Raw genomic sequence first — 14,076 nt, forward strand, 5'->3', positions numbered from 1 at the left:
TGCCCATCGGTAAGTTATAGCACCCCCCCCCCCCCGATCCCCCGCCGCTCCCCGCCGAGATCCCCCGCCGCTCCCCGCCGAGATCCCCCGCCGCTCCCCGCCGAGATCCCCCGCCGCTCCCCGCCGAGATCCACCGCCGCTCCCCGCCCAGATCCACCGCCGCTCCCCGCCCAGATCCACCGCCGCTCCCCGCCGAGATCCCCCGCCGCTCCCCGCCGAGATCCCCCGCCGCTCCCCGCCGAGATCCACCGCCGCTCCCCGCCGAGATCCACCGCCGCTCCCCGCCGAGATCCACCGCCGCTCCCCGCCGAGATCCACCGCCGCTCCCCGCCGAGATCCACCGCCGCTCCCCGCCGAGATCCACCGCCGCTCCCCGCCGAGATCCACCGCCGCTCCCCGCCGAGATCCACCGCTGCTGTCCGCCACGCCGCTGTCCCTGGTCGCCACCGTCCCCTTTCAGTCGCCGCTGCACCCGATCGGCCGCCGCCTCCATCGGCTGCCACTGCACCTAATCGGCTCCCCCCCTCCATGTGCTGCCTCCCCCCCTCCATGTGCTGCCTCCCCTCCCCCCCTCCATGTGCTGCCTCCCCCCCTCCATGTGCTGCCTCCCCCCCTCCATGTGCTGCCTCCCCTCCCCCCCTCCATGTGCTGCCTCCCCCCCTCCATGTGCTGCCTCGCCTCCCCCCCTCCATGTGCTGCCTCCCCTCCCCCCCTCCATGTGCTGCCTCCCCTCCCCCCCTCCATGTGCTGCCTCCCCTCCCCCCTCCATGTGCTGCCTCCCCCCCTCCATGTGCTGCCTCCCCCCCTCCATGTGCTGCCTCCCCCCTCCATGTGCTGCCTCCCCTCCCCCCCTCCATGTGCTGCCTCCCCCCCTCCATGTGCTGCCCTCCCCCCCTCCATGTGCTGCCTCCCCTCCCCCCCTCCATGTGCTGCCTCCCCTCCCCCCCTCCATGTGCTGCCCTCCCCCCCTCCATGTGCTGCCTCCCCTCCCCCCCTCCATGTGCTGCCTCCCCTCCCCCCCTCCATGTGCTGCCTCCCCCCCTCCATGTGCTGCCTCCCCCCCTCCATGTGCTGCCTCCCCCCCTCCATGTGCTGCCTCCCCTCCCCCCCTCCATGTGCTGCCTCCCCCCCTCCATGTGCTGCCTTCCCCCCCTCCATGTGCTGCCTTCCCCCCCTCCATGTGCTGCCTTCCCCCCCTCCATGTGCTGCCTTCCCCCCCTCCATGTGCTGCCTTCCCCCCCTCCATGTGCTGCCTTCCCTCCCCTCCATGTGCTGCCTGCCCCCCCCCATGTGCTGCCTCCCCCCCCCATGTGCTGCCTCCCCCCCATGTGCTGCCTCCCCCCCATGTGCTGCCTCCCCCCCATGTGCTGCCTCCCCCCTCCCTCCATGTGCTGCCTCCCCTCCATGTGCTGCCTCCCCTCCATGTGCTGCCTCCCCCCCCATGTGCTGCCTCCCCCCCCATGTGCTGCCTCCCCCCCCATGTGCTGCCTCCCCCCCCATGTGCTGCCTCCCCCCCCATGTGCTGCCTCCCCCCCCCATGTGCTGCCTCCCCCCCCCATGTGCTGCCTCCCCCCCATGTGCTGCCTCCCCCCCCATGTGCTGCCTCCCCCCCCATGTGCTGCCTCCCCCCCCCATGTGCTGCCTCCCCCCCCATGTGCTGCCTCCCCCCCCATGTGCTGCCTCCCCCCCATGTGCTGCCTCCCCCCCCCATGTGCTGCCTCCCCCCCCCCATGTGCTGCCTCCCCCCCCATGTGCTGCCTCCCCCCCCCATGTGCTGCCTCCCCCCCCATGTGCTGCCTCCCCCCCCATGTGCTGCCTCCCCCCCATGTGCTGCCTCCCCCCTCCCTCCATGTGCTGCCTCCCCCCCATGTGCTGCCTCCCCCCCCATGTGCTGCCTCCCCCCCCATGTGCTGCCTCCCCCCCCATGTGCTGCCTCCCCCCTCCCTCCATGTGCTGCCTCCCCCCCTCCCATCAGACTCTGCCCCCCTCCCTGATCTGCTGCCTGCTCTCTCCCATCCTTTTCACCCTCCTTCATCTGCTGCCTCTTCTGTCTGCTGTGATTCTGCTGCCTAGATCCATCCTGTAAGGTAGGTATCCCCATCTCACCCCCCCATCCTCTGCCGCTCCTCCATCCGCTGCGCCATTTCCCATCATCCATCCGCTGCGCCCTTTCCCATCCTCTGCCGCTCCTCCACCCGCTGCGCACTTTCCCATCTTCCATCCGCTGCGCCCTTTCTCATCTGCCGCCCCGCCCTCTCGCATCGCATTATCCAGCGCAGTTGCTCACTTCCAGACTGCAGTGGATGATGCGATACGAGACTCGTGCATTGCTCTCACGTTTGGCACTGGTCTTAGTGGCAGGCGCTCTTTTTTTTTTTTTTTTTTTTACTGATGTCTGTATTTTTTATTTCGCCAAACTAATTTTTTTTGTATGGGGGGGGGCTAGTTTCCAAAATGGGATCACATGTGGGGGAGCTCCATTGTTTAGGCACTTCAGGGGGGTCTCCAAATGAAACATGGCGTCTGCTAATAATTCCAATCAATTTTACTGTGAAATGGCGCTCCTTCTCTTCTGAGCCCCGCCGTACGCCCAAACAATTGATTTCCACCACATATGAGGTATCGTCGTACTCAGGAGAAATTGCACAATACATTTTATGGTGCATTTTTTCCTGATACCCTTGTGGAAAAAAAAGCTACCTGTTTGAAAAAACAATTTTGTGGTAAAAAAAAGAATAAAATATTTTCACGGCTGAACATTACAAACGTTTGTGAAGCCTCCAGGGGTTCAAAGTGCTCACTAAACAGCTAGATAAATTCCATGAGGGGTCTAGTTTCCAAAATGGGGTCAATTGTGGGGGAGCTCCATTGTTTAGGCACTTCAGGGGGGTCTCCAAATGAAACATGGCGTCCGCTAATAATTCCAACCAATTTTGCTGTGAAATGGCGCTCCTTGCCTTCCGAGTCCTGCCGTGCGCCCAAACATTTGATTTCCACCACATATGGGGTATCTGCGTACTCAGGAGAAAATGCACCATAAATTTTATGGTGCATTTTTTCCTGATACCCTTGTGATAAAAAAAGCTACCTGGTTGAACCAACAGTTTTGTGGTAAAAAAATTTTTTTTTCTTTTCACGGCTCAACGTTATAAACTTCTGTGAAGCCCCCAGGGGTTCAAAGTGCACATCAAACATCTAGAAAAAATATTTGAGGGCTCTAGTTTCCAAAATGGGGTCATTTGTGGGGGAGCTCCATTGTTTAGGCACCTCAGGGGGTCTTCAAACCCGACATGGCGTCCGCTAATGAGTGCAGCTAATTTTGCACTCAAAAATTCAAATTGCGCTCCTTGCCTTCCGAGTCCTGCCGTGCGCCCAAACATTTGATTTCCACCACATATGGAGTATCTGCGTACTCAGGAGAAAATGCACGATACATTTTATGATGCATTTTTCCTGATACCCTTGTGAAAATACTAATTTTTATGGCTAAAGTAACATTTTTGTGTTAAAAAAGTAAAATTTTCATTTTTTCGTCTACATTGCTTTGGTTGCTGTGAAGCTCCTAAAGGGTTAATAAACTTCTTGGATGTGGTTTTGAGCAGAGTGAGGGGTGCAGATTTTAGAATTGGGTCACTTTTGGGTATTTTCTGTCGCCTAGGTTTCTCAAATCACTCCAAATGTGATGTGGTACCTAAACAATTTTTTTTTGTAAATTTTGTTGGAAAAATGAGAAATTGGTGATGAACTTTGAACCCTTCTAACTTCCTAACGGAAATTTTTTTTTTTTCAAAAATTGCGCTGGTGTAAAGTAGACATGTGGGAAATGTTATTTAGTAACTTTTTTGTGTGACATTTCTCTCAGATTTATGGGCATAAAATTTCAAATTTTGAAAATTGCAAAATTTTCAAAATTTTCGCTAAATTTCCGAAATTTTCACAAATAAACGCAAAACATATCGGCCTAAATTTACCACTGACATGAAGTACAATATGTCACGAAAAAACAATGTCAGAATCGCCAGGATCCGTTGAAGTGTTCCAGAGTTATAACCTGTCAAAGTGACACTGGTCAAAATTGCAAAAAATGGCCGGGTCTTTAAGGTGAAAACAGGCTGGGGGCTGAAGGGGTTAAAGGAGATCCCGTCCGATCCCTGCTCCTGCTTACCTGGTGAGACTGTTCCAATTTTTCAATTATTCTCTATTGTTCTGGTCTCAGATATTGGCAGCAAAGGAAGGTTAAAAACTGTCATTGTGAAAAAATGATTTCGGTATTTTGTGTATTTCTATTTATCTTTTTGCAGTCCGCAGGACCACTGTCCACTCAGGGGAGAATAGGAACACTAATTTCTTTGTTTTTTTTCTTGTCTAAATACTAGTGACGTCTCAGGGTCATCCACTACATTTCTGGCTCTGTTCACATTACCCAGAGAAGCTTTTTGGTGCATGTTACAGTTGTTATGCAGGTAGTTTTGTTTAGCTTTTATAGGATATTTATTAAAAGTCAAGTTTTAGCCATTTTGCATAATTTGTATTTACTGTTTAAGTGGCTCACTAGAATTGGTCTATTTACGTGCTATAGCTCAATAAATAGAAAAAAAAAAATGTAGAAAATGTTAGGATTAGAAGAGGTTTCTAATGCCTGGAGTGTCGGGGTACAGACAAAGGAGGAAGGGTCCCTGTTGTCTTATTGCAGGCAGCACAGGGATGTTATATCTGGAGCCAGAGACTGGGATATAAACTCTTCTCTTAGGCCTAGAACACACGGCGAGAAAACTGGTGCGAGTGGAATGCGATAAAAAAAAATAAAAGAAGGGAATTTTGTTAACTTACCGTAAATTCCTTTTCTTCTAGCTCCAATTGGGAGACCCAGACAATTGGGTGTATAGGCTATGCCTCCGGAGGCCGCACAAAGTATTACACTAAAAGCGTAAAGCCCCTCCCCTTCTGCCTATACACCCCCCGTGCTCCCACGGGCTCCTCCGTTTTGGTGCAAAAGCAAGAAGGAGGAAAAAAAATTATAAACTGGTTTAAAGTAAATTCAATCCGAAGGAATATCGGAGAACTGAAACCATTCAACATGAACAACATGTGTACACAAAAAAACAGGGGCGGGTGCTGGGTCTCTCAATTGGAGCTAGAAGAAAAGGAATTTACGGTAAGTAAACAAAATTCCCTTCTTCTTTGTCGCTCCATTGGGAGACCCAGACAATTGGGACGTCCAAAAGCAGTCCCTGGGTGGGTAAATTAATACCTCGTAATAGAGCCGTAAAACGGCCCCTTCCTACAGGTGGGCAACCGCCGCCTGAAGGACTCGTCTACCTAGGCTGGCATCCGCCGAAGCATAGGTATGCACCTGATAGTGTTTCGTGAAAGTGTGCAGGCTCGACCAGGTAGCCGCCTGACACACCTGCTGAGCCGTAGCCTGGTGCCTCAAAGCCCAGGACACGCCCACGGCTCTGGTAGAATGGGCCTTCAGCCCTGAGGGAACCGGAAGCCCAGCAGAACGGTAAGCTTCGAGAATTGGCTCCTTGATCCACCGAGCCAGGGTTGATTTGGAAGCCTGTGACCCTTTACGCTGGCCAGCGACAAGGACAGAGTGCATCCGAGCGGCGCAGGGGCGCCGTACGAGAAATGTAGAGTCTGAGTGCTCTCACCAGATCTAACAAGTGCAAATCCTTTTCACATTGGTGAACTGGATGAGGACAAAAAGAGGGTAAGGAGATATCCTGATTGAGATGAAAGGGGGATACCACCTTGGGGAGAAATTCCGGAACCGGACGCAAAACCACCTTGTCCTGGTGAAACACCAGGAAAGGGGCTTTGCACGACAACGCTGCTAGCTCAGACACTCTCCGAAGAGAGGTGACTGCTACTAGGAAAACCACTTTCTGCGAAAGGCGTGAGAGAGAAATATCCCTCATTGGCTCGAATGGTGGTTTCTGAAGAACCAGCAGCACCCTGTTCAGATCCCAGGGTTCTAACGGCCGCTTGTAAGGAGGAACGATGTGACAAACCCCCTGCAGGAACGTGCGTACCTGTGGAAGTCTGGCTAGGCGCTTCTGGAAAAACACAGAGAGCGCTGAGACTTGTCCCTTAAGGGAGCCGAGCGACAAACACTTTTCCAGTCCAGATTGAAGGAAGGACAGAAAAGTGGGCAAGGCAAAAGGCCAGGGAGAAAAACCCTGAGCCGAGCACCATGACAGGAAAATTTTCCACGTCCTGTGGTAGATCTTGGCGGACGTTGGTTTCCTAGCCTGTCTCATAGTGGCAATGACCTCTTGAGATAATCCTGAGGACGCTAGGATCCAGGACTCAATGGCCACACAGTCAGGTTGAGGGCCGCAGAATTCAGATGGAAAAACGGCCCTTGAGACAGCAAGTCTGGTCGGTCTGGTAGTGCCCACGGTTGGCCGACCGTGAGATGCCACAGATCCGGGTACCACGACCTCCTCGGCCAGTCTGGAGCGACGAGGATGACGCGGCGGCAGTCGGCCCTGATCTTGCGTAACACTCTGGGCAACAGTGCCAGCGGAGGAAACACATAAGGGAGCTGAAACTGCGACCAATCCTGAACTAAGGCGTCTGCCGCCATAGCTCTGGGATCTTGAGACCGTGCCATGAACGTCGGTACCTTGTTGTTGTGCCGGGACGCCATGAGGTCGACGTCCGGCACCCCCCAGCGGCAACAGATCTCCTGAAACACGTCCGGGTGAAGGGACCATTCCCCTGCGTCCATGCCCTGGCGACTGAGATAATCTGCTTCCCAGTTTTCCACGCCCGGGTTGTGAACTGCAGAGATGGTGGAGGCCGTGGCTTCCACCCACATCAAGATCCGCCGGACTTCCTGGAAGGCTTGCCGACTGCGTGTGCCGCCTTGGTGGTTGATGTATGCCACCGCTGTGGAATTGTCCGACTGAATTCGGATCTGCTTGCCTTCCAGCCACTGCTGGAACGCTTTCAGGGCAAGGTACACTGCCCGTATTTCCAGAACATTGATCTGAAGTGAGGACTCTTGCCGGGTCCACGTACCCTGAGCCCTGTGGTGGAGAAAAACCGCTCCCCACCCTGACAGACTCGCGTCGGTCGTGACCACCTCCCAGGATGGGGGTAGGAAGGATTTCCCCTTCGATAATGAAGTGGGAAGAAGCCACCACCGAAGGGAAGCTTTGGTCGCCTGAGAGAGGGAGACGTTCCTGTCGAGGGACGTCGGCTTCCTGTCCCATTTGCGAAGGATGTCCCATTGAAGAGGACGCAGGTGAAACTGCGCGAAAGGGACTGCCTCCATTGCTGCCACCATCTTCCCCAGGAAGTGCATGAGGCGCCTCAAGGGGTGTGCCTGACCTTGAAGGAGAGATTGTACCCCCTTCTGTAGCGACCGCTGCTTGATCAGCGGAAGCTTCACTATCGCTGAGAGGGTATGAAACTCCATGCCAAGATATGTCAGCGATTGGGCCGGTGTCAGATTTGACTTTGTAAAATTGATGATCCACCCGAAACTCTGGAGAGTCTCCAGAGTAGCGTCGAGGCTGTGTTGGCATGCCTCTTGAGAGGGTGCCTTGATCAGGAGATCGTCCAAGTAAGGGATCACCGAGTGACCCTGAGAGTGGAGGACCGCTACTACAGTAGCCATAACCTTGGTGAAAACCCGTGGGGCTGTTGCCAGGCCGAACGGCAGTGCCACGAATTGCAGGTGTTCGTCTCCTATGGCGAAGCGCAAGAAGCGCTGGTGCTCTGGAGCAATCGGTACGTGGAGATAAGCATCTTTGATATCGATCGATGCAAGGAAATCTCCTTGGGACATTGAGGCGATGACGGAGCGGAGGGATTCCATCCGGAACCGCCTGGTCTTTACGTGTTTGTTGAGCAGTTTCAGGTCCAGGACAGGACGGAAAGACCCGTCCTTCTTTGGGACCACAAACAGGTTGGAGTAAAAACCGTGACCCTGTTGCTGAAGAGGAACAGGGACCACCACTCCTTCGGCCTTCAGAGTGCCCAGCGCCTGCAGAAGAGCCTCGGCTCGCCCGGGAGGCGGGGATGACCTGAAGAATCGAGTCGGGGGACGAGAGGTGAACTCTATCTTGTAACCGTGAGACAGAATGTCTCTCACCCTGCGGTCTTTTACCCGTGGCAGCCAGGTGTCGCAAAAGCGGGAGAGCCTGCCACCGACCGAGGATGCAGATTGCGGAGGCCGAAAGTCATGAGGAAGCCGCTTTGGTAGCGGCACCTCCGGTGGTCTTTTTAGGACGTGACTTAGACCGCCATGAATCAGAGTTCCTTTGATCTTTCTGAGGCCTTTTGGACGAGGGGAATTGGGACCTGCCCGCGCCCCGAAAGGACCGAAACCTCGACTGCCCCCTCCTCTGTTGGGGTATGTTCGGTTTGGGCTGGGGTAAGGATGTATCCTTTCCCTTGGATTGTTTGATGATTTCATCCAAACGCTCGCCAAACAATCGGTCGCCAGAAATTGGCAAACTAGTTAAGCGCTTTTTGGAAGCAGAATCTGCCTTCCATTCCCGTAGCCACAAGGCCCTGCGGAGTACCACCGAATTGGCGGATGCAACCGCCGTACGGCTCGCAGAGTCCAGGACATCATTAATAGCGTAAGACGCAAATGCCGAAGTCTGTGTGGTTATGGACGCCACCTGTGGCGCGGACGTGCGTGTGGCTGCGTCGATTTGCGCTTGACCTGCTGAGATAGCTTGCAGCGCCCATACGGCTGCGAATGCTGGGGCAAAAGAAGCGCCGATAGCTTCATAGATGGATTTCAACCAGAGCTCCATCTGCCTGTCAGTGGCATCTTTGAGTGAAGCCCCGTCTTCCACTGCAAGTATGGATCTAGCTGCCAGTCTGGAGATTGGAGGATCCACTTTGGGACACTGAGCCCAACTTTTGACCACGTCAGGGGGAAAGGGATAACGTGTATCCTTAAGGCGCTTAGAAAAACGCTTATCTGGACAATCATGGTGATTCTGGACTGCCTCTCTGAAATCAGAGTGGTCCAGAAACATACTCTGTACGCTTGGGAAACCTGAAACGGAATTTCTCCTGCTGAGAAGCTGACTCCTCCACCGGAGGAGCTGAGGGAGAAATATCCAACATTCGATTGATGGACGCAATAAGATCGTTCACTATGGCGTCCCCGTCCGGAGTATTTAGATTGAGAGCGGCCTCAGGATCAGAATCCTGATCAACTGTCTCCGCGTCATCAACCAGAGATTCCCCCCGCTGAGACCCTGAACAATATGATGATGTCGAGGGAATTTCCAAGCGAGCTCGCTTAATCGGTCTGGGGCTGGGGTCCGTGTCAGAGCCCCCAGCCTGGGATCTATGAGATACTCCGGGGGGACATTGTTGGTCCAACTGAGGGGGGCCAGGGAACAATGATTCAACAGAGTCCCTGTGCTGAGATACCGATCTGGACTGCAAGGCTTCTAGTATCTTAGCCATAGTTTCAGAGAGTTTATCCGTAAAGGCTGCAAACTCCGTCCCTGTCACCTGGAGAGTGTCAGGAGATGGCTCCCCCTAGGCCCCTCTTAGCAGAGGCTCCGGCTGAGCAAGTGCAGTAGGGGCCGAGCAGTGCACACAATGAGGGTCAGTGGAACCTTCCGGTAGCGGCGTCGTACATGCGGCGCAGGCAGCATAGTAAGCCTGTGTTTTGGCACCCCTGCCTTTTGTGGGCGCCATGCTATTGTCTTCCCTGAGCAACACAATAGGGTATATAGCCAGAAAACAACTGTGCACTATACAGTGTAAAGTATATACCATAAACATATAATTACACTTCTGCACAATGGGGCTAGCACCACAGGTGCTGCTTACCACCCGCTTAAAGCGGTTGTGAGGCCACTAGAATCCCTGCCTGGGTCTCCCAGAATTTGTCCCCCTCTGCAGCGTCCGAGGAGCTGACAGGAATGGCTGCCGGCGTCCTGAGGAGAGGAGGGAGCCGTGGGCGTGACCCAGAAAGTGCGGGAACTGGTGCCCCACAGTGCACAGTGAGGGGGTGGAGTATGCAAAGCATTCTCCAGCCCTCATTGCTGCTCGTCTGTACAGCGTCCCGCCCTTCCCCTGCTTGTCAGGGCTGTGGGCGGGAGGAAGAAAGACTAGGCCGCAAAAGCCGGGGACTCGAGTAATAAGCGCGGCCGCGCGGAAGTCCCCGGCGCACTACAAGTCCCAGCCGCGCCTCAGTGCTAAACATGGCGGCGGCGGTCAGCGCGGTAGTCCCCCTACATAAACACACTCAGCGACGCTGAGTGTGTAATGGCACATTTAACCCGGTCAGCGCCGCGGTCCCCGGTGCACTAGCACACCCAGCAATGCTGGAGTGTTGCTGTGCTCGGTCCCCACGGGGACACAGAGTACCTCCAAGTAGCAGGGCCATGTCCCTTAACGATACCCGGCTCCTATCCAGCAGGCTCCCAGGAGTTGTGGATGAAGCACGGTCTCAGTGCCTGGAGACCGATAGGATCCCACTTCACCCAGAGCCCTAAGGGGGATGGGGAAGGAAAACAGCATGTGGGCTCCAGCCTCCGTACCCGCAATGGATACCTCAACCTTAACTACACCGCCGACAAGAGTGGGGTGAGAAGGGAGCATGCTGGGGGCCCCATATGGGCCCACTTTTCTTCCATCCGACATGGTCAGCAGCTGCTGCTGACCAATCTATGGAGCTGTGCGTGCATGTCTGCCTCCTTCGCACAAAGCATAAAAACTGAGGAGCCCGTGGGAGCACGGGGGGTGTATAGGCAGAAGGGGAGGGGCTTTACACTTTTAGTGTAATACTTTGTGCGGCCTCCGGAGGCATAGCCTATACACCCAATTGTCTGGGTCTCCCAATGGAGCGACAAAGAAAAATAAAATTGCATTCCACTCGGACCAATGTTACACTATGGGGCAGCTTCCATGAGCTTTTTCTCAGCCCTAATCGGACCAAGAAAATAGTCGCAGCATGCTGCGGGTGGAAGGCAATCCTGTTCCACTCACGCCCATGCAAGTCTATGGGGCGAGAGAAACATCGCATTGCACTTGCGTTACAGCGGTGTAATGCGAGAGCAGTGCGATTCTCGAATCAGCCAGCAACAGAGGAGATGGAGAGATAAATCTCCCATTCTCCTCTGCAGCGCCGCCGCCGCCCCCCCCCCCCCCTCCTCCGCAGCGCCGGCCCCCGCAACTATGTTCTGATCGCACGATTGGACCACAGTCGCATGACACTTTGCTCCGAGCGAGAGCGGAGTGTCATACGAGCACTCGCATAAATCCCCATGTGGCCTCGGCCTTATTCCCCAAATTTACATTTCTGAGAGGTACAGCTCGTGCAATGGTAAAATACCGTATTTTTCGGACTATAAGACGCACCTGACCATAAGACCCACCCTGGTTTTAGAGGAAGAAAATAAGAAAATAAAACTTTAAGCAAAAAAATGTGGTCATGACACACTGTAATGGGGCGAGGATGTGCTGCTGACACTGTTATGGGGGTAATGTCCCCAAATTCTCTACTAAGGTACCCCATCCTGGTAATGATCCTCCTGCCTTGTATATGATCCTGCTATAAACCCCCATCCTGTTCATATACCCCCATCCTGCTCATATACCCCCCCATCCATCCTGCTCATATACCCGCATCCTGCTATATGCCCCCATCGTGCTCATATACCATCCTGGTATATGGCCTGTATCCTATAGCACAGAGAAAAAAAACCCCAAACATTTATACTCACCTCTTCCTCACTCCCTGCAGCCCCGATCATCTTCCTCTCTGCACCACTGACGTGTGTGTGTGTGTGTGTGTGTGTGTGTGTGTGTGTGTGTGTGTGTGGCCATTCCCCTACAGCACGCGATTTCTTCCTGTCTGTGCCGATCAGCACAGATCACCTGACCGGCACAGACAGGAAGACATTGCGTGCTGCAGTGAGACGGCTCCACACACTGGGACGGGTGAGTGTACTGATTCACTGCACCCCGCGCTGATGACGACGCGCGGGGAGCAGTGAATACAGCCGCACATGATCACTCCAGGCTGTAATTTGCCTGGGGTGATCATGCGGGCCGGCTCTTTACTATGCGCGCGTCCCCGCTCGTCCTCCCGCCCACCTGTCAGCGCCGGCTTCTGCGCTGAGAAATGGGCGGGAGGATGGGCGTGCATATGTAATGAGCGGGTCCACGTGGTCACAGCAGGCTGCTACAGCCTGCTCGTGCCCCCGATGACCCGCTCCACTGCAGCACCCTCATTCCCCGCAGCCACAGTCAGACCATAAGACGCACCCCCAACTTTCTCCCAACATTTGGGGGGGAAAAAGTGCGTCTTATGGTCCGAAAAATACTGTAAGTCACAAAGTCTTGACTGCAGGGAAATAAAGTCTTATAAGACTGACATAAAAAGGGCAATGGTCAAAAGGTAGGTAAGGTACTGCCGATTGGTAATGGACAATGGTAGCAAAAACAAATACTGTCCACATCAGTTTTTCTTTTAGAGGACATAATGACATAAAATACTACAACACGCTGACATATGAACGTGTCATTTCTGTAAATCATTTCCAGATCAACTCACATGAATCTGGAAGCCATAATTCCTCTGTACAGCAAACTCCGGCACGTCCGTACAAGTTCGGAGATCAATCTCCCCATCTAATTCATCTGCCTAAGGAGTAGAGGAAAATATGTTAAAACCTGCCCCTGAACTCCCCACATGCAGTCACTTTTTTTTCTTTTCCTATAAGCCTGCGATCTATGTGCTGATTTATATATAAAGCCCTGCAGAAAAGGGTCAGCAATAACGCAGACTTCGGTGAGTCAGAGCATTGTAATATTCTGCAGTAAACGTACACCTCTGTAGTGTGAGGACACTGGCAAATGTGACAGAAACACACAAAGTATTCCACTGCTGCTCCTTTTTTGAAGAATTTACACCATGGAGGAGTGCAGCGCTCCCCCGCGAGGGTATAAACCTTCAGATGACCCTTTACTCCTAGGTTTCATACAAAATAACTTGGCCAACCTCCATAACGACCGTTTATGTTTTACTCTTACATACCTGACTGATAAATTCTTTAAAACCTGCACAAATGGCTCCAAGACGTGATCCGGACACAAACCAACTGTTATCATTTAGAAAAGGAGCCTCCTTTGTGCTACTTATTATACTGAGCAGAATATTAGGAGTTAGATACATGAGCATATACTTGGGAATATTAGTGGCGGCTGCACGCTGCCAAGATTGGCGGACTAGTGACGGGCCTGTCAGCACGTTAAAGCCTGCTGTCAGAGATTGACAACATTTAACTGGTTAACAGGCTCCGTAGCTCACTCAGAGTCACACTCATAGGATATTCCGGGCTGCCGGTGACCGGCAGTGACCTCCTATGGAGCTTCGCTCTAACAACGAACCATAGAATTGATGGACGTTGTCAAACATAACACTATTGAATGTCAGAACTTCAAGAATTTATTTTTAACTAATAAGTTGGTGAACGACGGAGTGTTCATTCCCTCGTGTGTGTTGTTTTAACTTTATACTTGCTGGGTTAGCAATGGCGGTGTCTAATAGACAACTCCCAGTTACTAATCACTGGGCTTGATGCCAGCTGTCAATGCACAGCCGACATCAACTCCATAAGTATTACTCTCCAACCTCTTCACTGATGCCTCTGCTCTGTGCCAGTCATTGCCCTGGTTGCCTATCCGTTACAGAATCCAATATAAACTTATCACTCTCGCTCACAAAGCTCTCCACGGTTCTGCACCACCCTATATTTCCTCCCTCATCTCTGTCTATCACCCCACCCGTGCCCTCTGTTCTGCTAATGACTTAAGACTGACATCCTCAACAATTCGAACCTCCCACTCCCATCTTCAAGATTTCTCACGAGCTGCGCCTATGCTCTGGAACACACTACCAAGAACAAGCCGCTTAATTCCCAACATCCACACCTTTAAGCGGGTCCTAAAAATGCATTTCTTTAAACTAGCCTATCACCTCACCTCCCTGATCTAATCTAGTCCCTTTCTGCCCTTCATAAAATTTACTTCCAATTCTTGTCCTCTGTATCTTCTGACTCCATTCCTGTCCATGTACTT

At 53.3% G+C, this 14,076-nt stretch overlaps 1 protein-coding gene across 3 annotated transcripts in view; it reads right to left on the minus strand.

Annotated features, from left to right (window-relative positions):
* The window catches only part of TRIOBP (TRIO and F-actin binding protein), a 116,481-nt gene that overhangs the window by 88,107 nt on the left and 14,298 nt on the right, over positions 1–14,076 (minus strand). For all 3 annotated transcript variants that reach the window (XM_075321840.1, XM_075321839.1, XM_075321838.1), the window contains exon 4: positions 12,551–12,640. In XM_075321840.1, the coding sequence (XP_075177955.1) occupies positions 12,551–12,640 (90 nt within the window). The remainder of the gene's footprint in view (positions 1–12,550; positions 12,641–14,076) is intronic.

This window comes from Anomaloglossus baeobatrachus, chromosome 8, assembly GCF_048569485.1.
Source record: "Anomaloglossus baeobatrachus isolate aAnoBae1 chromosome 8, aAnoBae1.hap1, whole genome shotgun sequence".
Taxonomy (NCBI): Eukaryota; Metazoa; Chordata; class Amphibia; order Anura; family Aromobatidae; genus Anomaloglossus; species Anomaloglossus baeobatrachus.